Source organism: Scyliorhinus torazame, chromosome 19 (assembly GCF_047496885.1).
Source record: "Scyliorhinus torazame isolate Kashiwa2021f chromosome 19, sScyTor2.1, whole genome shotgun sequence".
Classification (NCBI taxonomy): domain Eukaryota; kingdom Metazoa; phylum Chordata; class Chondrichthyes; order Carcharhiniformes; family Scyliorhinidae; genus Scyliorhinus; species Scyliorhinus torazame.
In genome coordinates, this window is record NC_092725.1 from 83,035,535 (window position 1) to 83,063,185 (window position 27,651).

General features: G+C 45.0%; 1 protein-coding gene across 5 annotated transcripts in view; it reads left to right on the top strand.

The window, feature by feature from the left end:
- Positions 1-27,651, top strand: part of cacna1c (calcium channel, voltage-dependent, L type, alpha 1C subunit) — a 1,623,635-nt gene that overhangs the window by 1,280,803 nt on the left and 315,181 nt on the right. For 2 of the 5 annotated variants that reach the window (XM_072484613.1, XM_072484615.1), the window contains exon 27: positions 13,307-13,390. The exons of 1 other annotated variant lie outside the window; for it this stretch is intronic. In XM_072484613.1, coding sequence (XP_072340714.1) covers positions 13,307-13,390 — 84 coding nt within the window. Of the gene's footprint in view, positions 1-13,306; positions 13,391-13,801; positions 13,886-27,651 lie in introns of all 5 variants that reach the window. 2 more of the 5 variants (XM_072484617.1, XM_072484614.1) reach the window with 2 other exon arrangements.

The following is a 27,651-nucleotide window of genomic DNA, read 5'->3' on the forward strand; positions in this document are numbered from 1 at the left end:
ATCAGACTCACCATGGACTACTCTCCAAAATCAGTTGCATTCTTGGACACACTCGTCTCCATCAAGGACGGTCACCTCAGCAGTTGGCTTTACCGCAAACCCACGGATAACCTCACGATGCTCCACTTCTCCAGCTTCTACCCTAAACACATTAAAGAAGCCATCCCCTATGGACAAGCGCTCCGTATACACAGGATCTGCTCAGACGAGGAGGAGCGTAACAGACATGTACAGACGTTGAAAGATGCCCTCGTACGAACGGGATATGGCACTCGACTCATCGATCGACAGTTCCAACGCGCCACAGCGAAAAACCGCACCGACCTCCTCAGAAAACAAACATGGGACACAACCGACAGAATACCCTTCGTCGTCCAGTACTTCCCCGGAGCGGAGAAACTACGTCATCTTCTTCACAGCCTTCAACACGTCATTGATGACGATGAACATCTTGCCAAGGTCATCCCCACACCCCCACTACTTGCCTTCAAACAACCGCGTAACCTCAAACAAGCCATTGTTTGCAGCAAACTACCCAGTCTTCAGAACAGTGACCACGACACCACACAACCCTGCCATGGCAATCTCTGCAAGACGTGCCAGATCATCGACATGGATACCAGTATTACACGTGAGAACACCACCCACCAGGTATGCGGTACATACTCGTGCGACTCGGCCAACGTTGTCTACCTCATACGCTGCAGGAAAGGATGTCCCGAATAGTGGTACATTGGCGAGACCATGCAGACGCTGCGACAACGAATGAACGGACATCGCGCAACAATCACCAGGCAGGAATGTTCCCTTCCAGTCGGGGAACACTTCAGCAGTCAAGGGCATTCAGCCTCTGATCTCCGGGTAAGCGTTCTCCAAGGTGGCCTTCAGGACGCGCGACAACGCAGAATCGCCGAGCAGAAACTTATAGCCAAGTTCCACACACATGAGTGCGGCCTCAACCGGGACCTGGGATTCATGTCGCATTACATTCATCCCCCACCATCTGGCCTGCAAAATCCTACCAACTGTCCTGGCTTGATACAATTCATACCTCTTTAACCTGGGGTTACCCCATCTCTGGATCTGTAAAGATTTAATCACCTGCTAATGCTCGCATTCCAAGCATTGTTTGGCATCTTTGAATTTGTCTATATATGTGTTTCTGGAACAGACCTCTTCATTCACCTGAGGAAGGAGCAGCGCTCCGAAAGCTAGTGACATCGAAACAAACCTGTTGGACTTTAACCTGGTGTTGTAAGACTTCGTACTGTGCCACTAGCAATGCGAGTGCAGCCGCTATGGGACCGACACCACCAACCATTTTGGTATCTGTAAGGAATTGGAGAAGGAGATAGACCAACAATCAGTTAGGGCTTCCATCCAGGGACCCTCAAATCCCACAAGTCTCCCCCACCCTTACATAACTCACCCTCTCTCAGAGTGCTTTCTAGCAAACTAGTTGTGCTGGCAAACCATGCCCTGCACACTCACCATGGTCACATCAGGAGGCCCAGACCTCTGCCGGCAACATTAGGGAGACCATGCACAGGCGCCCTTCCCTGATCCACACACTTACCCTTTGGCGCAAGAGGATCCCCAGTGCTGAAGCCCTGCTCTTTAGTGTTTGATTGTTGGCAGTTGCCTCTATGGTGCTAACACTTCTAGTTTAGGCACACTGTTCAGGCTTCAAAGGTTGCTTGAAATGCAATGCACTCATCATCCTCTGAGACATGGCATGTGTAACCTTGAGGAGGCACTTGAGAGTTGAGAATATTTTGTTTATTAAACAATTAACAGTAACAAAGATTTGAAAATCAACTACGTAACGTTTCACATATCGCACTAACCATTAAACAACAACGAAGCGCCACCGTTTGATATAGGTACCAATACAAAGCTATATCAGTTAATTTTCACGAAAAAAAATCAAACACACAGTATCACCCCTCGCAGGTTCCTCAACAGAAACGGAGGATAAGCCTGAGAATGTGTTATCCTGTCCAGAACTTTATCATAGAAATGATTTGTCCGTCAATGTGCTCCTTGTTCCATGTATCAGTGCCATTCTCTGTCTAATAGCCTCAACTGTGCAGCCCGTCCCACATGACCCAATCCCACAGGAACCAAATCCTGGCATCCACATATTCCACTGGCGCTCAAGGTGCAGTTGAACATCCTTGACTTCCAGCATGTTTAACCTGCAGTGACATGCTAGTTACATGCAGCACTCACCACACTAGCAACAAAAGCATAAGCAATCTGTGAAAGCGTCGTCTTCCCTCAAACCGGATTGCCTTCTGGACTCATACTTCCCCGAGCCCGGTATTCCAGAACTCAAGTATCTTAGAAAAAAATCTCCTTTTTTCCGGCTACAAAAAAGGAAGGAAACAGCAACAGCAGCCTCCAGGCATCTGCAGCCACCAGCAGGAGCAAGCAGCAAAATCAATCTGCAGCTGTGAAGTGCTCTCACAGCTAACAAGGCAAATTCACCATTTGCAAAAGCCTTCAGATGTGAAGCTAGAGGCTGGTCACAGTCAAAGGGAGTGAAATCGACTTTCAGCATTGAAGCCGCAGCAGTACTCTGTCCTGAAAGTATTTGGTAGGACAGAGAGACTGCAGCTGTGGTTGCCGGTTATGGGTTTCCACAATATTTGAAGATGGCTTGAAGGCCTCACAGACAGAATACCTTTCAACCCCCTTACCCCAACCCCGAGCCAGAGCTGACCCCCGTCCTGGTACATGCCAGCCCCTGATCAAGCACAACCCTCCTGAGTGGTCGCCCCCCCCCCACTGTCCCTTGACATTTAATGGCATTACCGCCGCTGAATCCCCTACAATCAACATTCTGGGGGTACCCATTGATCAGAAACTGAACTGGACTAGCCATATTAATATTGTGGCTACTGGGGCAGGTCAAAGGCTCGGAATTCTGTGGTGCATAACTCACCTCCTGACCCCCCAAAGCCTGTCCACCATGTACAAGGCACAAGTCAGGAGTGTGATAGAATACTCTCCACTTGCCTAGATGAGTGCAGCTCCAACAACACTCAAGAAGCTTGACACCACCCAGGACAAAGCAGCTAGCTTGATTCCTCCCCCTTCCAAAAACATTCAAACCCTCCACCACCAAAAAACAGTGGTGCCCCTCACTCGCTGTCCGGATCTTACCCTCACTCGCTGCCTGTGCCCTTGGGGGAACACCCATACAACTCCTGGCACTAAGTTCAGAGTGGGCAGCCAGTGGCATGCACAGCTGCGGCAATGGTGCTCATCCACCCCGACCCCACAGCCCACCTCTTGGCTACCGCCCGCTACTCCCCCCCCCGGCCCTGGCAGAAACCCTCCAGCCAATGGCACAACTGTCGGAACACGATGGCGATGTTGGACTCTTACCCTCAACAGCCATGGTGCCTTTTTCCCAATTTTTGAAACCCAAGTGAAGCTCGCCGTCGGTAATTCCTCCTGGCAGAGGCAGAGCATTGCAGAAGCTCTAGAGAATACCAGGTCAGGCTTGCTGATGATATGCCAACGGCGTTTACTGTGCAGAGTAGAACGCATTGACGCCGCTGTCGAGGCACCAGAGCCTGGCATTCTGTCAGGTGCCCGGTACCAGCCACGATTTTTGCCTAACGCACCATTCTCCACCCAATTGTGTTTCCCGAGTCAGACGTTGGCCAGAGAATCCTGCCCCTTGCGTCTCCCATTTAAGACAGAGATGAGGAATTTCTTCTTTCAAATGGTCGTTTGTCTTTGGAATTCTCTTCCACAGAGAGCAGTGGAGGTTAAGTCATTAAATGTACTAAAGGCTCAGTTATATTTTGGATCAACAAGGGAGTCAAGAGTTATGGGGGACAGGTAGGAATGCAGATTTAAGGCCACAATCACATTGGCCATGATCTTAGTAAGTGCCAGAGCAGGCCCAATGGGCCAACTGACATACCCCTGCTCCTTTTTCATATGTTCCCATGGAAGTCCTGCTACAACTTTGCAGGGTATTGGCGAGACCGTACCTAGAGTATTCCATACAGTTTTGATCTCCTTATTAAAGTAGGATATTCTTGTATTTGAAGCAGTTCAGCAAGGTTGATTCCTGAAAATTGCATAAAAAAGAGACATGTTGCTGAAGTTTTTTATTTTGCACCCAAAGATGTGCCGACCACACTATTGAGCAATCTTATGGGGTTGAGGCCAGTTCAACCATGGCTTTGAACAATGAATTGAGTAGTTGGAAAATAAAACAAAAACAGGACCTACAGCAAAATTGTAGGGCTGTGGGATCAGCTGTGTTGTTCTTGCAGAGAGCCAGTACGCAGACCTGAGTGGCCTCCCTTTGTGCTGCATTCTATGATCCTGTAGTCATTGACAGAGAATAAAATATCTTTATTTGGTAAACAGTTCCCTGGTAAGGGACGACGTTGTCATGGAAATAGGTTTCCACTCTTAGTGTCTTGATTAAATTGATTTCACACTGCAGTCATGTTTTCAGGAGGTAGGATTCCAGGGAGGAAGAATCACAATTCGACTTTGTTGCTAGGAGATACATCCTGATTTTCACTAATACAATATCATGTTCAACAAAGGAGATTTATTTTAAGTAGATGCTTTTACTAAAGATAAATATTTGATTATTTGAATTCCTATCCACACTATTATTCTTTTTATTTTGTAAGAGTGGTAGGAGAATTTGCTGCTCTATTGGACACAAATTTAAAATGCTCAATTAGAGTGGCCATGCTATAAATGTTATCATTGCAGCTCATGGATACCATTGCGCCACAAATTATATTGCCATCTTATCAACCTGTAAAGAAAACTTGAGTGTCTTCACACGAGTATCTTTTACATCAAGTTTAGACAAGAATATTTTTTCTTTATTCACTTCCCTATCCCTGATCTCTCCAAGGTAAAACAATCCAGGAAATAATGGTGAAAGCAGATGAGCTCTGGCATTTGCTTTGAGGACAGTTTGTTGAATCAGTTCATTTTCTCTGGCTGACATCACTTTATTCATGTTTTATCAATTGGTAAGAATTATACAAAATAGGTGAATGATTTTGATTAATTTATTGGTTTGCTTAACTGTGTATTGTTTAAATATGTTCATACCTTTCACCAGCATGGGCCTGAAAAAACTTTTAACAAAAGATTATGTGGGTTTTAACATTGATCCCACAGATGACGCTAATTTGTTTGCCATCGCTGTCTTTGGTTTGTTTATATTTAAGGGCCACTTTCTTTATATAAAAGTATTTGGGAAAATTTTTGTTCAATACTCAGGAAGCATAATTTTGATCAACATTGGTCAGAAAACATCAATGTAACACTAACCTGTATGAAACTACAAGTTATTTTCCTTCCCGAGCGAAAGGACAAAGCCCTTCCCCTCATGACTTTCCCATCCACCAGTTTCTCATCTTTTCTCCCTTCTCTTGAAGGCACTCTTGTTTAGATATGGCCATGATTCAGATGTGAGCCAATTTAGCAGCCTATTCAACCATGGAAGGCATTATAGCTGAACCCAATCCTATTCTCACCTACTTTGCGCACACATGGAACTAGCAATCACTGTTTACTGGATAATGATCAGGAGCCAAACTTCTAGCTAATATTTCCCCTCTCTAGTCTGAGGACAGTGAGAATTGTGGCACTCCAATTATTGGCTGAGGTTAAACAATATCCCTTTAAACAATTATTTTTCAGCAAAATGGAACTGTAATTCATGGATCAAAGAAAATGATTCATAGATGGTTTCTCAACTGGATTTAAAGTGTCATAATGAGTCATCAGCACAGCCAGTGCAGGCTGGTGAAATGGTTATGAACTGCAGATTGTCTTAAACTGTAAATTGAACTTGTACTGTTTCTTAGGCACAGTGTATACAGAGCTAACCTAAATATAGTATGGAAAGGATGGATCTTTTGTCCCTTATTATAAAGCACAACTGCAAACTCTGTAATTTTATATGCCTTGACTAAATATTCAAGCCACATCAACCAGGTAAAACTCTGAACTTTTTGTTAGCTGTAAATATCTAAAGTAAAATGAGTTTGATGAAATCGAACCCAGTTCCTTGTAGCAGTAAAGTCACAATGGAAACTCTCAAATCAATATTGACACTGGGTACAAAGAGAGAAGTATTGCATTATCAACCACTGATGGGTGCAAAAATGTAATTCTCCTACCCATACCAATTATTATTTGAAAACAATTGCAGAGGAAAATTGCCACTAAAGAACATGCACCCAAATAAAACATTGTTAAGCATGTCCACCTGATGAATATTGAAAATAAATAAAAATGCTGAGAGCATTTTAAAGCATGCATACCATATTCTATGAGGATGTTATTTTCTAACTTGATGGTAGACATCAATGTCCTTCCATCAGCAATAGAAAGAGTTACTGCTTGTTGCTGCCTGCATTTTATAGCATTGTAATTCTCCACTGCTCATTGAAATGCTGCTCCTAGGCATGTTTAATTTGCCTACTTGCAGGGAACGAGCAAAATGTATAATTTGGATACATTGCCAAAAAAAGTTCAGATGACATGCATGCATAGTTTTAAAATGCTTCAACAATGCATGTAAATTGAGTACATTTTAGCTGTCAATTATCTTTTCTTCAAGAGCCAGATTAAATGTTTTCTGTAATTTACCTAAAATAAATATTTTTTTTCTCCAAAGGATTCCTGAGGATGCCTCAGTGATTAGCCAATGAAATCTGATGGTCATTCAAAATTACTAAATGCACAGATGTCTATTAGTTAAAAGATCTGTTGATGGCAATTAATTTTGAGTTTCTGAAGTACTCAACCCCATGCCTCAGTTTTTTAGATAAAGCATAAATCAACAATGAACAATTTTGAACCCCTGGGGCTGGATTTTCATCTCCGGTTTGGGAAACGCAAGTCAGGGCAATTCCTGGCTTTGCCAACCCGAACCCTTCACCTCTTCCCATAACCACCATATTTCGATCACCTAAAGACGTCTGCAATAAGGTTCAGGTCTGCTGCCTCAGGCAGGCCTGAGACAGCATCGGAGGAATAGTGGTGCTGAGGCAGTCTGGTTCGAAGGCCTGCCAAAGTTCTTGGGAACAACGGCCCAGCTCTCTATATCATTCTTAAACCGTCAATGCTCACTCCTCACAACTCCAATGACTCTAAACCTTCTTCATTCCCCCATGCTCCCCAATATCCCCATCACTCATCCATGCCCCTTCACCTCCTCCATACCACCTCTTACCCCATGCCCCCTCTATGTCCCCCATATATCCTCCACAGCCACTCACCCAGTATCCACCATGGGCAGACCTCAGGAGCCACTGTTTTACAACTGTAAAACTGTTTTAATACATCTCAACACTTACACAATGCTGTTCAATGCAATAGTTACTTTACCTTTTCAGCTCAGAGTACCCAAGATTAATCATCACAATAAAACTCATCTAATTTATCATGCAGTGTTGAATCATGTAATATGAAGTTGTCAAAAGATTTCACACTCACCTGTCAGAATTTTCCTGACTCCTCAGCAGACTTTCCCCTGGGTTGCCAAACACTCTGGTCTTTTTTTTTCAAAGAAAATTACAGCACAGGAACAGGCCCTTCGGCTCTCCCAGCCTGCGCCGATCCAGATCCTTTATCTAAACGTGTCTTCTATTTTCCAAGGATCTACTTCCCTCTGTTCCCCGCCCGTTCATATATCTGTCTAGATGCATCTTGAATGATGCTATTGTGCCCGCCTCTACCACCTCCGCTGGCAAAGCGTTCCAGGCACCCACCACCCTCTGCGTAAAATACTTTCCACGCACAACTCCCTTAAACTTTCCCCCTCTCACCTTGAAATCGTGACCCCTTGTAATTGACACCCCCACTCTTGGAAAAATGCCTGTTGCTATCCACCCTATCCATACCTCTCATAATTTTGTAGACCTCAATTAGGTTCTCTTTCAACCTCCGTATTTTCAACGAAAACAATCCTAATCTACTCAACCTTTCTTCATAGGTAGCACCCTCCATACCAGGCAAAATCCTGGTGAACCTCCTCTGCTCCCTCTCTAAACATCCACATCCTTCTGGTAATGTGGCGACCAGAACTACACGCAGTATTCCAAATGTGGCCTAACCAAAGTCCTATACAACTGTAATATGACCTGCCGACTCTTGTACTCAATACCCCATCCGATGAAGGCAAGCATGCTGTATGCCTTCTTAACCACTCTATCGACCTGCGTTGCCACCTTCAGGGTACAATGGACCTGAACTCCCAGATCTCTCTGTACATCAATTTTCCCCAGGACTCTTCCATTGACCGTATAGTCCGCTCTTGAATTAGATCTTCCAAAATGTATCACCTCGCATTTGCCTGGATTGAACTCCATCTGCCATTTCTCTGCCCAACTCTCCAATCTATCTATATTTTGCTGTATTCTCTGACAGTCCCCCTCGCTATCTGCAACTCCACCAATCTTAGTATCATCTGCAAACTTGCTAATCAGACCACCTATACCTTTGTCCAGATAATTATGTATATCACAAACAACAGTGGTCCGAGCACGGATCCCTGTGGAACACCTTTCTCCACTTTGAGACACTCCCTTCCACCACTACTCTCTGTCTCCTGTTGCCCAGCCAGTTCTTTATCCATCTAGCTAGTACACCCTGAACCCCATACGACTTCGCTTTTTCCATCAACCTGCCATGGGAAACTTTATCAAACGCCTTACTGAAGTCCATGTATATGACATCTACAGCCCTTCCCTCATCAATTAACTTTTTCACTTCCTCAAAGAATTCTATTAGGTTTGTAAGACATGACCTTCCCTACACAAAACCACGCTGCCTATCACTGATAAGTCTATTTTCTTCCAAATGTGAATAGATCCTATCCCTCAGTATCTTCTCCAACAGTTTGCCTACTCCTGACGTCAAGCTCACAGGCCTATAATTCCCTGGATTATCTCTGCTACCCTTCTTAAACAAAGGGACAACATCAGCAATTCTCCAGTCCTCCGGGATCTCACCCGTGCTCAATGATGCTGCAAATATATCTGTTAAGGCCCCAGCTATTTCGTCCCTCGCTTCCCTCAGTAACCTGGGATAGATCCCACCGGACCTGGGGACATGTCCACCTTAATGCCTTTTAGAATATCCAAAACTTCCCCCTTCCTTTTCCCGACTTGACCTAGAGTATTTAAACATCCATCCCTAGCCTCACCATCCGTCATGTCCCTCTCCTTGGTGAATACCGATGCAAAGTACTCATTAAGAATCTCACCCATTTCCTCTGACTCCACGCATAAATTCTCTCTTTTGTCTTTGAGTGGGCCAATCCTTTCTCCAGTCACCCTCTTGCTCCTTATATACGAATAAAAGGCTTTGGGGTTTTCCTTAACCCTGTTAGCCAAAGATATTTCATGAGCCCTTTTAGCCCGCTTTATTGCGCGTTTGAGATTTGTTCTACTTTCCCGATATTCCTCCAAAGCTTCATCAGTTTTAAGTCGCCTAGATTTTATGTATGCTTCCTTTGTCATCTTAGCTGGTCTCACAATTCCACCCGTCATCCATGGTTCCCTAATCTTGCCATTTCTATCCCTCATTTTCACAGGGACATGTCTGTCCTGCACTCTAATCAACCTTTCCTTAAAAGACTCCCACATTTCAAATATGGATTTACCCTTCAAGAGCTGCTCCCAATCCACATTCCCTAGCTCCTGCCGAATTTTGTTGTACATGGCCTTTCCCCAATTTAGCACTCTTTCTTTAGGACCACTTTCGTCTTTGTCCATGAGTATTCTGAAACTTACGGAATTGTGATCGCTATTCCCAAAGTAATCACCAACTGAAACTTCAACCACCTGGCCAGGATCATTCCCCAATACCAAGTCCAGTATGGCCCCTTCCCGAGTTGGACTATTTACATACTGCTCTAAAAAACTCTCCTGGATGCTCCTTACAAATTCTGCTCCATCTACGCCTCCAACATTACATGAGTCCCATTCAATGTTGGGGAAGTTAAAATCTCCCATCACGACCACCCTATTGCTCCTACATTTTTCTATAATCTGTCTACATATTTGTACCTCTGCTTCACGCTCACTTTTGGGAGGTCTGTAGTAAAGCCCAACAATGTTACTGCACCCTTCCTGTTTCTTAGCTCTACCCATATTGCCTCTGTGCTCGAATCCTCCATCGTGCCCTCCTTAATCACAGCTGTGATATAATCTCTGATCAGTAATCCAACTCCTCCACCCCTTTTACCTCCCTTTCTATCCCTCCTGAAGCATTTATACCCTGGGATATTTAGTTGCCAGTCTTGCCCTTCCCTCAACCAAGTCTCAGTAATACCAATAACATCATATTCCCAGGTACTAAGCCAAGCCCTAAGTTCATCTGCCTTACCTGATACAATTCTCGCATTGAAACAAATGCACCTCAGACCACCTGTCCCTTTGCGATCATCATCTCTCCCCTGTCTACTCTTCCCCTTAGTCACATTGAGTTTATTATCTAGTACCTTACTGGCTTTAGTTGCTGCCCCTTAACTGACCTCTAACTTCCTAACCTGGTTCCCACCCCCCTGTCACATTAGTTTAAAACCTCCACAACAGTGTTAGCAAAAGTACCCCCTAGGACATTGGTTCCAGTCCTGCCCAGGTGTAGACCATCCGATTTGTAATTGTCCCACCGCCCCCAGAACCGGTTCCAATGTCCCAAAAATCTGAACCCCTCCCTCCTGCACCATCTCTCAAGCCACGTATTCATTCTGACTACTCTGAAATCTCTACTCTGACTGTCTCGTGACACTGGTAGCAATCCTGAGATTACTCCCTTTGAGGTCCTACTTTTTAACTTATCTCCTAACTCCCTAAATTCTGATTGTAGGACCTCATCCCGTTTTGTACCTACATCATTGGTGCCTATATGCACCGCGACAACTGGCTGTTCACCCTCCCCCTTCAGTATGTCCTGCAGCCGATCTGAGACATCCCTGACCCGTGCACCCGGGAGGCAACATACCATTCGGGAGTCTCGTTTTCGACCACAGAAATGCCTGTCTACTCCCCTTATGATTGAATCCCCTATGACTATAGCCCTGCCAGTCTTTTTCCTGCCCTTCTGTGCAGCAGAGCCAGCCATGGTGCCATGAGCCTGGCTACTACTGCCTTCCCCTGGTGAGTCATCTCCCCCAACAGTATCCAAAATGGTATACCTGTTTTGGAGGGAGATGACCGCAGGGGACACCTGCACTGCCTTCCTGCTCTTTCTCTGCCTTTTGGTCACCCATTCCCTGTCTCCCTTACCAATCCTAATCTGCGGTGTGACCAACTCACTGAACATGCTATCCACGACCTCCTCAGCATCACGGGTGCTCCAAAGTGAGTCCATCCGCAGCTCCAGAGCCATCATGCAGTCTAACAGGAGCTGCAGCTGGCACACTTCCCGCCCATGAAGGAGTCAGGGGCATCAGTCGCGTCCCAGAACTCCCACATTGAGCAAGAGGAGCATAACACGGGTCTGGGATCTCCTGCCATTTTTACACTCCCAACAGTAAGTTTTTTTTTAAAAAATGTACTCCCCTTCTCAGCAATCACTCACTTAGCAGTCACTGCGCCCTGCACGATAACACCTCAGGCAAAAGAAAAACTACTTACCACTCACAGCCAATCACTTACCTGCAGGCTGTGACGTCACGGTTCAACTTTTTTCTACTTCTACTAGGTCTCTTTTACCTATTTTCCAAAGACTTGCAAAGCCTGTCTGGCCTGCCAAAAATACTATCAGATATAATATACAAACTTCCCCTCAGCCTGTTAATGGCAATCCCGACACCTTAGGTGATTTGTGTGTGTGTTGCAATCTGAACCTTACCCAAACTTTTCTCATCTATGAGAAATTGGTGTGTGTCTCGTTTTCAGGGGCAATTCAAGTCCCACATCCTCAGTTTTTTTCCGATTTCTGTACCCATTCCTGACCTTTTTGGGACATGAAAATCTGGCCCTGGATATTTTGTTTTCCAATCTAAGTTTAAACACCTAACTAAGAACATGGGTCTATCATAAGCAATGAAGAAAAATAATTGGCATATGATTGTAATGAGTATTTTAATCTAACAATGTAAATTCCTGCAATATTTTATATTAAAAAAATAAATATGTTTCTACAAATTTTTTAAGGATTTTTTAAAAATCCTTAAGAGTGAAAAAGAAGCATTTGTCATCCTCATTTCATCTCCCATTACCTAAAAGGTATACAGTGATTAATAACATGAATAACGTGTTGATTAATCATGAGACAAAAATCGTTACCAAAAACTTTATTGTGCTGGCTGTGCCCCTTTAGGAAGTGCATTGGTGTGTTTATAAATTCCCTTCTCAGTGCCATTCTATAAATATATCCCTGTCTCTGCTGTGCCTGAGAATGCTGGCTTTAACATTACCCACGCCCCGGCCCCCAAACTATTTATGTTTTAACTTCATGATTACAGTTAACAGCTTCTGAAATTACGTGTTTGGTACTTAACTGGAATGGGATGGGACAGGATTCATAAACACAAAATGATACCTATGAAATTGAAGTTATCATGAATATTTAATTTTAAAGGAGATGTAAGTTCACCTTGTTAAAACCCTAATATTCTACATTGTTAACAAAAAGTGATTTTTTTTTTTAACTAAAAAGCACATCTTGTACTAATCCTTGGGAAGAATTCATTGTCTTCCCCTTGACTTTTATTTTCAAATCAGGAGACAAAAGATGAACAGTAAAAGCCTCCAACATAGTTTAATACGCACCAACAGTGCTTCTAAAAAGGCTACATCATACTACTAAAACTAAATTATTTCTTTAAAATGCATTGTTTGAGCTGCTGCCAAATTTTCCCGGTAAGACTAATCCATGTATTGTGAGTTTTCTATCTCAGCAATAAAGCTGCAGAGACACTAAATGAAGACCAGACATTATTTCCATACAGGGAGAAAAACAGGGAAAGGATCACTGTCTCCTAAAGGCAGATTCTATGGGGTATGGATCGAGGTCTGGAACCAAATCACCTGCCTCCTGATCATGTAACCCGAAAAAATGGAAAAAGGGAGAAAGTAGATTATTTTCATCAGGCATTGTGTATTTCTGGTATAATATTAAAATGTGATTTGGACCAGCACAAGAACTACGAATGGTGTAAAACTATGTTGTGGTGCTGACTTGAGGTTATCGAATATGAGAATATTTGCCATAAAGTCTTGAATCTAAGACCAACTTCTAACCTGCCTTTCACCCCCCACCCCCACTTCCCACCTGCACCATGTAGGGTTACTTTAGTGATCCTTGGAATGTTTTTGACTTCCTCATCGTAATTGGCAGCATTATAGACGTCATTCTGAGTGAGATCAATGTGAGTATACATGACACTCTTCCAGATCGCACCTGTCTATTTTTTCTTTGTTTCTTAACCAGCTTCACTTTGTCAAATATTTAATTCTATTAGTTGAACTAACCACAACTACTGCAATGGAACTGGTAAGACTTCACAGAATTAGGAAAGCAACACAGGTCAAAACGGGATATCATATTTGGAAAAATTGTGAATTTTGTTCTGTAACAAAATGGCTTAACATGTCCCAACCGGCACAGTTTGAAGTCCTGGACGTGTCGGTGACAAAGAGTCATCTCTTCAGAGATAGTCATGTCTATAAGAGGAAATACTGTGCAAATGTAACCTCTTTCTCTTATTTTCTCTTCTCTTCCCTTTTTTATTTTTTATTGTTTCCTTGTCTTTCCCCCCCCCCCTTTTTTCCACATGCAGCACTATTTTTGTGATGCATGGAATATATTTGACGCCTTAATTGTTGTGGGTAGCGTTGTTGATATAGCTATCACAGAGGTGAACGTAAGTAACCATCTCAATGAACATGCCTGCTCCACTCCTGTTTGTTATTCTTTTCTTCAATTACAATTTTATGTTTGTAATATCGTCCTTTTTCTGTCCCCAAACCTGGCATGACTTAAAAACTGTATAGCAGGTTCAGAGTGCAGCATAATGCCTTCAGTAACTTTAGTTTTAAATTACTCTGATTTCTGGTTTAGAAAATTAATGCCAAAATTTATCCAATGTGACAGAGATAGCAAAGCCATAAGGTTTTTTGAATTAGAAACATTAATTTTTGGCAAGGCAGCTTCAAATAATTTAATAAGTAGCCAACCTTTCCAGTCATACTTTTTGACACTTTGACAAAAGAATCCAGAAGGTGGGTCGCATGATGTCACACTGGCGAGGAGGGCTCATTCAGAGTCCATGGGCGTCATTCTCCGACCCCCCGCCGGGTCGGAGAATGGCCGTTGGCCGCCGTGAATCCCGCCCCCGCCCCCGCCGAAGTCTCCGGTACCAGAGATTGGGCGGGGGCGGGAATCGGGCCGCGCCGGTTGGCGGGCCCCCCCGCTCAATTCTCCGGCCCGGATGGGCCGAAGTCCCGCCAAGAAATTGCCTGTCCCGCCGGCGTAAATTAAAGTAGGTATTTACCGGCGGGACAAGGTGGCGCGGGCGGGCTACGGGATCCTGGGGGGGCGCGGGGCGATCTGGCCCCGGGGGTTGCCCCCACGGTGGCCTAGCCCGTGATCGGGGCCCACCGATCCGCGGGTGGGCCTGTGCCGTGGGGCCACTCTTTCCCTTCCACCTCCGCCACGGTCTCCACCATGGCGGAGGCAGAAGAGACCCCCTCCACTGCGCATGCGCGGGAAAGTGTCAGCGGCCGCTGACGCTCCCGCGCATGCGCCGCCCCGAATGTCATTTCCACACCAGCTGGCGGGGCAACAAACGCCACTTCCGCCAGCTGGCGGGGTGGAAATCCCTCCGGCGTCGGCCTAGCCCCTCAATGTTGGGGCTCGGCCGCCAAAGATGCGGAGCATTCCGCACCTTTGGGGCGGCGCGATGCCCGTCTGATTGGCGCCGTTTTGGGCGCCAGTCGGTGGATATCGCGCTGTTGGGGGAGAATTTCGCCCCATATCACCAGCAATTTCAGCTTTAAAAAGATTGGTGCTTCCAATAAAAATAGAAAAAACAAGGACCCCATGGACATGGAACCACCCCCTCTCCCTCCCAGACAGGGAACCCCTCGCCCCCCCCCCCCCCACCACCACCACCACTGACCCCCGGCATGCCCACCATAGACCCTTGCCTCCCCCCCTCCCCCCCCTCCCCCATTACAGAACTCCTGTCACCTCCCCAACGGAACGCCCCCTGGCACTGCCACCGTGGGGGTGGGCTCTTTCAACAGTTCCCTGAAAATCCATGACCCCCTAACACTAGTAAGGGCAAGAGCAACAGACATATGAGAACCACCATCTCCAATTTCCCCTCCAAGCCACAGAGCATCCTGACTTGGAAATATATTGCCTTTCCTTCACTTTTGATGGATCAAAATCCTGGAGCTCCCTTCCTCACAGCAGTGGGTGTACCAAATCACACAGCCTGCAGCAGTTTAAGAAGGCAGCTAACCAACACCTTCTTGATGGCAATTAGGGATGGACAATAAATGTTAGCATCGCAAGCAGTGCCCACAACCTATGAACAAATAAAACAAAAATGCATAACCAGTAAACATAACTGTGCAGGCCTAAGACTCACTTGTTTTTGTTTAAAAATGGGATTTTCTTTTCGTACCTCAATTAAAGATAAACACAACTAAAGTTGCTAAAGTAGGTTTGTGACCTGTCTCACTGATCTTGATCATAAATCTCACTTTTAATATTTCTCCAATGTTAAAACTTTGATTGCATTGGAACACTTTTATCATTAAATCCCATTAGATAAGAATTAACTAGCAATCAATAAATAACAATTTCAGTATAATTAACTGCAAGTTTTTGGTATAAATTAAGTTTCATTATAACTGGAACTTCAGTGTAATTAAAACTTTTTTAAAAATCTGTCATAAGTTTGTGTGCACTTGAATATCTGCTATACAGTCTATAACAACTTTGCGTTACCTCTCTATCACGAAGCATGATTGGATTTTCTTAATATGAGTAACTACAGTGTGCTTATTTGTCAAAGGTCTTTGACCAAGGTATCTACACTTCCAACAATGATTCTATAAAACTACATCCCTGCAATAGTGTGCATCTTCTAGCAGAAGTCCATTACTTTTTGTGTATACACAATGTTACTGATTAAATAAATATGTTATGCAATTGATTGAAGAGATTTAAAGGGAGGTTAATTTTTTAAGAATCCTGCTACAATGTCAGCCACATCAGAAACTGCAACATAGCTGTTATTAAACCTGTTATTAATGTTTAGAATTCAATATAATCAAAAACTTAATTGGCAATAATTATGGATTCCTCAATTTAGAAACTTCGGATCTTGGTTTTGGCAGAAGTTATACTGAGGAGGACTGCAACAAATTGCAGGAGAACATTAATAAAATTGCAGAATGGGCAAATAATTGGCAAATATAGTTCAACACAGATAAAAGTGAGGTAGTATATTTTGTTCGGATGAGTAGGGTACAAAATGGAAACTACAGTTCTAGAGGGGATAGAGGAACAGTGGAATCTCAGAATGCAACTTCATTGATTATTACAAGTTGCACCAGAGGTTAGCAAGGCCATTGGAAATTAGGGAAGTTATGCTAAACCAGTATTGAACTTTGTTTAGACCACATTTAGAGTGCTGCATGTAGTTCTGGTCAGAGTGTTATAAAAATGATATTGTGGCATTGCAGACGGTGCAGAGAAGATTTACAGGGATGATACCAGAAATGCTTCAATATACAAATCAGGAGAGGTTTGACAGGCTGGGTCTCTTATCTCTTGAGAAAAAAAGGCTAGGGGGCGACCTGGTAGAAGTTTTAAAATTATAGAATATTTTGATCGAGTGGATTCAGAGAAGGTTTCCTCTTCTTTAAAAGAGCATAACTAGAGGCCATCAATATAAGATGGTCACTAAGAAATCTAATAGAGAAATTAGAAGAAACTTCTACACCCAAAGAACGGTAATAATGTGGAACTCACTACCCCAGGGAATGGTTGAAGTGAATACCGTATATTTGTTTAAGGGGAAACAAGACAAACGTATGTGGAAGAAGCGAATAGATGGTTATGATTGTAGATTTAGACAAAAAAAGGTGGGAGGAGGCTCAAGTGGGGTATCAACACTAGCGTGGACTGTTTGAATCTAATGGCTTGTTTCTGTATCATATATTCTATGTAATCAATTACTATGTTTTTTGAGTGTGATTGGATAGGGTGAAGTGTTCGCTAAAATTTCAGGAGAGCTTCAATATTCACTTTTAAATAAATGAATAATGCAATGGAGTATACTTCCAGAAAGTAACATGGATCAAAACTCAGATGATAATAATCCATGTGAACCTTACAAGTACAGTTTATGTTTTCAGAAGAATACCTTGATGATTCAAACAAAACTCTTTCAGTGTGTTAACTTGTATCTTCTGAATACTGATTTTAATCAATTTAGCAACTGTTACCACTGAGAGTTTAATTTTGACTTGAAATTTCTTTGTGTGCTATTTTAATACAATGGTGGCATAGTTACTGAAACATAGAAAATAGGGGGAGGAGGCCATTTGGCCTATTGAGCCTGCTCCATCATTCAACATGATCATGGTTCATCCTCCATCTTTACACCATACTTCTGTGCTTCCCCATAACCCTTGACACCTTTTTCTATCTATTTTCTTTTAAAATATTCAGTGATTTGACTTCCATAGCCTTGTGTGGTAGAGAATTCCACAGATTCACCACCTCTGAGTGAGGAAATTTCTCCTCACCTCAGTCCTAAATAGCCTACTCCGTATCCTGAGACTGTGACCCCTTGTTCTAGACCCCAGGCCAGAGGAAACAACATCCCTGCATCCATTCGGTCTAGCCCTGTCAGAATTTTATATGTTTCATTCTTCTAAATTCTAGTTAATACAGGCCCAGTCGACCCAATCTCCCCTCATGTGACAAGACTGCCTTCCCAGGAATCAGTCTGGTAAACCTTTGCTGCACTCTGTGGGAAGTATATCCTTTCTTAGATAAAGAAACCAAAACTGTATATAATACTCAAGGTGTGGTGCTACCAAGGTCCTGTACAGCTGCAGAAAGACATCCTTGCTCTGTACTCAAGTGCCCTTGCAGCGACAGGGAGAAGGGGAAGGGGAGAAGCGGAAGGGGAAAGGGGAAGGGGAAGGGGTGGGAAGGCCAACATATCCCATAAGTCTAGTGTGGAATATGACACCACCGTCTTGCCTTGAAATGAAGTTCCCAAATCTATCTTAGCCAACTCATGCCTCACACGTTTATAGTTCTCTTTGTTTAGATTTAGGACCCTAGTTTCAGATCAAACTTCTTTACTTTCCATCTGAATGAAGAATTCCATCATATTATAGTCATTGTTTCCAAAAGGACACTGCACAACAAGATTATTAATTAACCCCTTCCCATTGCTGAATATCAAATCTAGTATAGCATGTTCCCTAGTTGGTTCTTCAACACAAATAGGTTAATTCCTAAGTAAAATAGCACTAAAAGGAATTTTGAGCAAAATTAACTAATGTGCTCCCAAAACGAGTTCAGCTACACTGTCCCCTTCTCAAATCACACAAAAGTCACTTGCACAATTTTACTATATGCTGTAATAACCTAATGGGCTTCTGCTTTTAGTTGCCACATTGTGCATGCAATCAATAATTGGTTTTGTGACATACAATTTATCCTTCGCTGTTTTTCCAGGAAATTAGTTAAAAGTCTAATCAAATTCTTGATTTAAATAAGTGGCTCTCTTTAATTAATAGAAGATACATGTTTACTGACTGTATTTGGGTAATTCATGTGCCCATCTACAGTTGCTTATAATTAGTATTAAGAAATATACATTTTTGAAGTATAATTAACTTGAAAATCAGAACTGGAACCCTCTGTGTTGGCATATTTATTTATTTTGAAGTGTTCATTTTACCAAATAAATGGTTGTGACTGTGAATATTTCTATACTTTTAAGTCAAGCCACTCAGTATTAAATCAGGCTTCACCTGTCTAGCCATGTAACTACGTTGTTCTTGTTTTTAGCATGATTTGAAATCCACAGGAAATGTATGCTCTACTTATTGTTGACTTGGCATGAATTGCAAGATATAGTTATGAATGTGGAACCAATATTTGCTGTTATACAATTTCATACAACTTCAACACAAAAGATTATTATTTTGTCTACTATATACGTACTGTGTACATTCTCTTGGCCGCAGAAAAATACTTTTCTCTGTACTTCGGTACATGTGACAATGAATATCAATCAATCAATCATTGTCAAAGGGGAAATTCCTTTCAGGGAAGAGAAAATAATTCACATTTACTTGTTTTGTATTCATTTTTAGGCTAAAAGATGTTAATGTGAAATAATATCAACTTCTCTAGTTTTTAAACAAGGGAGAGCAGGCAAAAAAAATGTTGAATAATGGGAGAACTGATGGGACTGCAGGCAGGAAGAAGCAGAAGATAGAGCAAAGGAAGCCTGAACCATGAACATTGCAAACCAAGTTCAGGATATTGCCTGATGTTCAACCCTGGGCTTTTCTCATGAAAATAAGAAATTAGCCAGCCTGGCTAGACAGTTTTCTGAGGTCTAAAGCCAGGGAACTTCACCTGCACCTTGCTGATAAAATTCAAACGCGGTTCAAATCTGAAAATGTTTCCAGCCTCCTGGACTCTGGCCTCAGCTGGACATCATGGGAGCATTACTAATATGTCCATTTTGGCCCCAAACCAAAAATTAACTTTTGCCTTCAGTTTTTATCTCTTCAGACCAGTCCAAGGAAAAAAGTCCTATGTTAAAATAATGGTTCACAGCAATTGAGTGAAATCACTGTTGTCTGAGATTTAGCCCAAACCATTACATATTATTCGTCCAGATTTTGCAGTTAGCAGTGAAGCTCGGAACTCAGCACTGATCTCAAAGAAAGCTGCCTACAGATATCTAGTGATCTCTGTGGCGTAGATTTCACCATTCCTGAAATTAATTTGAATCTAGTGCAAGGTCAACGGGGTGTCCCCAGGCTTCCAGCAGAAGTGATATTATTAAGCAGAGTACCATTGAGGAATTCTCACTGACAGCAAACCAGGAAGTAAAATGCACTAATTATCTTTCACTTTAAATTTTACAGAGAACAAAATAGGTTTTGGGGACATAAACAAATATATTTTAAAACAAAAACGTCTCATTAAAATATTTGGAATTCTCATGATGAAAAAATTGATAGATGAATAGAAACTTAGTTTTCAAGGGCCAGAGGAATGCTTCAGCAGTAGTTATGACTGAGCGCATTGTTAAAAATCCAGTTACATCTCATTAGCAAACGGTGTAACTTTTTCAGGGAGTTTAAATAGTGAAATTGCAAATAGTAATTTCATATTACAGAACTTGAGTATTGCTAAAAAAAATACATTTTGTCAAAGCTTTTCATCTTACACTCATCAGGGCAATCACAAGAATACCTATTGTTACAATCCCAGTTGACCTTAAACTGGACGGAAAGGTTCCAGTATGCAACCCTGGCTCAAAAGACCATGGACTGGATTCTTTGTTTCAGAAACTAAGTGCTGACACCGGGACTGAATCCCGTGAGTTCTACGGCCCCGAAAGCAGCGCCATCCCCTGAGCGATTCAGGACATCTTAATGGGCTAGCACAGGCGCCACGTGGAAATAATGCAATTGCAACGAACGCTGGCGCGTGATTAATCGGGGTCGGGATCTGCATATAGGCACTCCACTCCCCACATACTCTCATCCCAGCCAAGGAGTTGGCACTGGTTGCGCTGGAGCACACTCATCCCTTTGATGGGTCAGCTGGAGCCAGAAGGTACCTAGTGGGGTGGCCTGGGGAGGCACCCATACAACCCATGGCACTCAGTTCACAGTGGGCAGTCGACAGAGTGCGCAGCTGCATGGCTGCCTTGCAGGCTGTGGAAATGGTGGTCCACGTCCATCCACCCCAACCCCATGGCCCACCTCCTGGCCACTCTCCGTCACTCCCCACACCCCCCCCCCCAGCCAGCAGAACAACTGTCAGCACGCTATAGCAATGTTGGACACTTTCTGTACCCAAAATCTCTCCCTCAGCAGTCAGGGCATCTGTTTCCTGATTTTAAATACCATGAATGAACCTCGTCATCGGTAATTCCTCCTGGCGGAGGCGGAGCATCGTGGGGGCCCGGAAATTGCCAGGTTGGGCCTGTTAATGATATTCCAACGGCATTTACTGTACAATTTGCATGACCACGCTGGCATGCCCCGCTGTCGAGGCACTGGAGTATGGTTTTCTGTCGGGTGCTCGGTGCCAGCCTCATTTTCTGCTGACGTGCGATTCTCTGCCCAATCGTGTTACCTGATTCCAACATCGCTGGACGGAGAATCCAGTCCGGTATCTTTTACTTTTATTTGTAAAATATGGAGCAACAGAGTCACAGGATTGTTAATTAGTTTTAACAACAAGAAAAAAGTCATCTGTTAAATTTTTTTCAATGGATAATGATACAATACTCCTTGAAACCCCCTTTTGCTTAACAATTTCACACAAATTTTAAGATTAACACGGAATACATAGTACATCTTAAACTACAATGTACTAATTTCCTTTAGTTTCAAGGGCTCAAGTCCTTTTAAGCATACAGATTGGCTGTGGTCAAGTGCACACACTCCACTCTGAACCCCAAGTGAATGTGGTTTTCTCAGAATTCCTCAGATGAGTTTCCAAATTCCACTCCCAAAAATATGCTTTAAAATCTGTTTCCCCAATTATGCTTTCCCTTAGCTTTTTACATTCTGAAATCTTGACCAGGGGCGAGATTCTCTGACCCCCCGCCAGGTCGGAGAATCGCCGGAGGCTGGCATGAATCCCGCCCCCGTCGGTTGCCGAATTCTCCGGCACCGGATATTCGGAGGGGGCGGGAATCACGCCACGCCGGTTGGCGGGCCCCCCCCCCCCCGCGATTCTCCGGGCCGGATGGGCCGAAGTCCCGCCGCTAAAATGCCTGTCCCGCCGGCGTAGATTAAACCACCTACCTTACCGGCGGGACAAGGCGGCGCGGGCGGGCTCCGGGGTCCTGGGGGGGGGGCGATCTGGCCCTGGGGGGTGCCCCCACAGTGGCCTGGCCCGCGATCAGGGCCCACCGATCCACGGGCGGGCCTGTGCCGTGGGGGCACTCTTTCCCTTCCGCCTTCGCCACGGTCTCCACCATGGCGGAGGCAGAAGAGACTCCCGTGCATGCGCCGCACGGAGATGTCATTTCCGCGCCAGCTGGCGGGACACCAAAGGCCTTTTCCGCCAGCTGGCGGGGCGGAAATTCGTCCAGCGTGGGCCTAGCCCCTTAAGGTTGGGGCTCGGCCCCCAAAGATGCGGAGCATTCCGCACCTTTGGGGCAGCGCGATGCCCGACTGATTTGCGCCGTTTTGGGTGCCAGTTGGCGGACATCGTGCCGATACCGGAGAATTTCACCCCAGGTTTTCCAAATTACTCTTTTAAACCAAGTCTCCGCTCCATATTTAACAGCAAATATGGTCCAGTTTTGTACCAATCCCTGTAGGATTTCTTTGTCTTGACTGCTGTACAAACGGTTCACAGTTGCTTTAACTCTTGATTCCCAGACTCCACTAAAATGGCATTAAACTTTTGATTTACCTCTGAAATCTCTTTTCCCACTTTAAATCTGGTTACTGCAAATGTTTCTTCAACTCAGAACACTTTTCGCACTCTCCCTTGAATTCTTCTGAACAATACCTTGGGCTTTGTTCTCTTAACGTCAATCGTCTTAAGACATTCTTTCTGTGTCAATTCCATGGTTATCTGGACTGCAACTGGTTCTCTGGAATGTCGGCCTCTTTGCAGCTCCCTTGTCCTGTCCAGCCTTTTCATGGCAGAATTGGGAGATTCTAGTGTACTGCTTCCAACTTCTGACAAAATCAGCTAAAATTAAAAACAAAGGAAATCTCTTTCCTCGGGAAAGTGGCCACCGTTGCTAATCAACCACTGCTAGTTTATTTACTCTTCACGTCATATCCCTCTCTAAGCACAAGAGAAGCACAGTTGGAACTGAACCAACCCCCACACATACAAACACCTTTGTCCAGGAACAATCTATCTATAGGCGTTACCCAACCAGGCATAGAAACATTAAATTAAGCCCATTTAAAATGATACTTTATTTCTAATGTTTCCCAAAATAAATATAAATCCGTTAAAACTATCTTTGGTTTCCTAAGACTATGTCAGGGGAGACAACAACTTTCAACTCTTACAGTATAAAGTTGTTGTTTCGCTGACATTGGTATTCTTATGATTGTCCTGTTGAATACAAGACAAAAAGCTTTGACAAAATATCTAGGGATATTACAGCAAAAATAGAAATCCTCATCAATTCAGTGACTTTTAATTGATTGCAGTCTGCGGGGACTTCAAGAAGCGGAGAATCACTGACATCAACAGCTCATGTGTGGACTCCCAAGAGTTGTTGACAGTTTCAGAATAGTAGTGATGGTGAATTCTGAGAGTATTGCTGAACCCTTGGAGTCACAAATCCTGCTCTCACCAAGCACACCCACCTCTCCTCCCACCCGGGGCCTACTTGACTGGCCCCAATGAACCCAACTTGATTTACCAAGGGAATGGAGCCTCCTCCTTTGTTGCTGGCCCTGAAGACCAACAGTTGCCACCGTTCCCAGAGGCACTGATGGAACTGAAGAAATGGCAGCCCTCCGATTGGCAGTTCTTGAGGATGCGACCATGTCCCTTGTGGGGACAGGAGCCCTGACAGCAAGCATTTTATTGCCTTCAACATAGGGTGCCAAATTTTGGCTGAGGTGGGCTGCTCACAGCTCTCTGGCTGGTGGATGAGGTCAACACTACCCTGTTAAATCTCAGCCATTACTACTGCAAAATCTGGGCCAGTTCAAAATCCAAGATTTAAAAATGTAATCCATATTGTGAAAACAGATTTTCTTTTGTTTTATTCATAACAAACTACCAGTATGTTAGTTCCAAAGGACAATGTTAATAATAATGCATTTGACTTCCAAATTATGGGTTATAAATTCCTAGCAAGACTATTATCTGTTGTAATTGTGCTTCAAGGATGTTTTTGTAAATAATTTATTTTATTCTGATAACAGCTACTATTCCATTGTGTCCACATTCAGATGCTGACGAGTATGGAGTTTGACTGCATTCTTGCAACATTCTTTGCTACTATAGTTAGGTGGTAACTCATGCATTTCAATTGACTGGTTCGAAACAATTGAATCAAAATCTAATCAGTTCACTATAGGGGAGATTTTGAGCCCACATTCACCTTCCGCGGGATCGGCGGCGCGAGTTGAAAATCCCACGAGAATCAGGAACGTGATTCTCGCTAGAGAGAGTGCTTTTCCCAATTTTTCCTGCCCCTCACTGACGACATCACAAGACAAAGGGCATGGACCTCATTTTCATAATTTTGCATTGATTTAAATATTATTCGCGTCCCCCCCCCCCACCACATGATCCCCCTCACTAAACATTCATACCTCGCCGTAGTAACATCACATCGGCGTGGCTTACAACAGGTTTGGCCAGACGTCAGGCAGAAAGAGAGATTCCTCCAGGGATGCAAAGGTAAGTATAGACCCTAGGGTGTAGAGGGACATGCCCTGGCAGGGCCCTGTCACTGCCACTTGGCACAGGCTAACACTGGTGTTGGCACAATCCCAACCTGGCAGTGCCAAGCTGTGCCGGGGCAGTGCTGGGTCGGGGCCTCGTGGGATCCCCATGTTGGGAGGGGGCGGAGTGCATTGATGTGGAGCGGGGGCGGGAATCGCGCCGCGCCGGTCGGCGGGGGCGGGAAACGCGCCACGCCGGTTGGCGGGCACACCCCTGCTGATTCTCAGGCCCGCGATGGGCCGAAGTCCCGCTGCTGGACTGCCTGTCCTGCCAGCGTGGATTAAACCACCTTTTGAACGGCGGGACAAGGCGGCGCGGGTGGGCTCCGGTGTCCTGGGGGGGGGCGCGGGCCGATCTGGCCCCGGGGGGTGCCCCCACGATGGCCTGGCCCGCGATCAGGACCCACCGATCCACGGGCGGGCCTGTGCCGTGGGGGCACTCTTTTTCTTCCGCCTTTGCCATGATCTTCACTATGGCGGAGGCGGAAGAGACCCCCTCCCCTGCGCATGCGTGGGGATGACGTCAGCAGCCGCTGACTCTCCCGCGCATGCACGGACCCGCGTCGCCCAGCGAAGACCTTTCGGCCCCGGCTGGCATGGCACCAAAGGCCTTTCCCGCCAGCCGGTGGAACGGAAACCGCTCCGGCGCTGGCCTAGCCCCTCAAGGTGAGGGTTTGGCCCCTAAAGGTGCGGAGACTTTCGCATCTTTGGGGCGGCCTGACGCCGGAGTGGTTCCCGCCACTCCATCACGCTGGGACCTCCCGCCCCGCCGGGTAGGGAAGAATCTCGCCCCTTATATATACGAGTATCTTCCTTGTGGATAACAAATATGCATGTAGATAGAGGTTTCTTTTAATCAGGTATTGAAATTTGCTGCAAAAGAATTTTTTCCTATTTGCCCATTCTTTCCATTACATAGTTCTTTATCATGATAGGAAATGTTCACCACTGTTCAGGATTAGAAATATATTCCAGTCCTTGAAAGAGTAAGGCTCCTTCATAACTTAAAGTAAAAGTAAAAACCATAAAAAGGCCCACCTCACCACATCATTCAAGTCATGCTTCAGAACCTGATCAAATCATTTTTGTGTATTTTCTTCTTTGGTCCTTTTTGAATCATGAATCCAGTTTCTTTTTGCATTCGGAAACGGAATTACTATTTAATTCCTTTTGTGAGTATAGACTACAATTTCCAACCATTAAAGACAAATAGACAGGACTTCCGGGAGCGGCTATGAAGGAGTAAGTCGTACATTTGGTGGCTCCTGTTCTGGTCGGACTTTTGGACCTTTCCCCCGGACCTTTTTCTGGTTTTAGACGGTGAATTCGAAGGCTGAGGCAATTGTGCACCGTTTCCACGTATCAGTGTATGGAGAAAAGAACCAGGGGCGTCATTCTCCGCCGGCGGGAGTCTCCGTTTTGCCGGCGCCCGGGGGTTTCCCGACGGCGTGAGGCTGCCCCACAATGGGAAACCCCATTGACTGGCCGGTGTTACGGAGACTCCCACCGGCGGGTCGGGGCAGAAATGTGGCAGGGCGGGTAGGAGAATTTCGCCCCAGAAGTGCACGAAAAGACAGAAATAAAAAGTTAGCCAAGAGCTGTGCTGAAGCTGCAGCAGGAGACAGCATGGCTGAAGATCGGACCCATGGGGTGGCGGCACAGCGACCAACGGAGCATTTGATGCAGGTCATCCAGGACGGTTTTGCCAAGCAGAAGTGGGAATGTTTGGACCCGATTAAAGAATCGATCGATCGGCTAGAGCACAGACTGGACACCCAGGATTGGGCGATCCAGAAGGTTGAGAAGACGCTGGCTGAGCAGGAGGAGCATCAAACATCGGTGGAGCTGGAGGTGGGGATGCTTCGGGACCAGCAGAAAAGGCTTCTGGAGAAGGTGGAGGACCTTGAGAATCGGTCCCGCCGGCAGAACTTAAGAATTGTCGGGCTCCCGGAGGGGGCTGAGGGAACGGACGCTGCGGCATACGTAACGGGTATGTTCGAAAAACTGCTGGGGGAGGAGGCATTCCCCTGACCGTTGGAGGTGGACAGGGCATATAGAGCGCTTGCGAGGAAGCCGCGAGCAGGTGACCCTCCGAGGCCAATGGTGGTGAGATTCCATAGGTTCCTGCACAAGGAATGTATTCTTCGGTGGGCCAAACAAATGCGGAGCTGTAAGTGGGACAACAGTATCCTGTGGGTGTACCAGGATCTGAGCATGGAGGTGGCGAGGAAGAGGGCAGGCTTTCACCAAGTTAAGTCAATCTTCTTCAAGAGGCAGGTGAAGTTCGGACTGCTGTATCCGGCTCGCCTTTGGGTCACACATGAGGACCAGCATCATTATTTTGAGTCGCCCGAAGATGCGCTGGACTTTGCTAAAAGAAAAGGGCTGGTGGGGGTCTGAGAACTCTCGAACTTTGAGGCAACTTGTTGGCCTATATTGGGCCGTTTTTTAAATGTTTTAAATCGGTTTTGTCTCCTCTTACTGTTTTTGGAGTTCTGTTTAAGAGGGGAGGGGTAAAAAGATGATTTTCCATTTTCGGGTTCTTTTATCGGTGGATGTTGGCAATGTTCCCTTTTTTTTTATTGATGGGCACTTTTGTGGGATGGAGACGTGCCTGTTTGAGTTTCAGTGGGTGGTGCTTTTTTTGTTTTTTCTTTCTGTTGGATGTTTGGCTGGGAATTGTTAGATGAGGGAATTTTTTTGTACGAGCGGGGGGAGGGGAGATAGGGAACAATAGATGGGAGACTTCTTGGTGCCGGAGGCGGGGGCCACAAAGCTAGCTGGGTGAGCTGGCTCACGGAAGCACAGTGGAGGTGGGGGGCGGGGGGGGTGCATGTTTAGCTTACTGGATGAGTTAGGTTTTAAAGTAGTGTTGCTGGGGGGGTGGGAGGAGGGGTGGAGTGGTTCTGCTGACAAGGGAGGGACTTCGGTGGAGGGACAGTGAGGAGGTCGGGGTGGG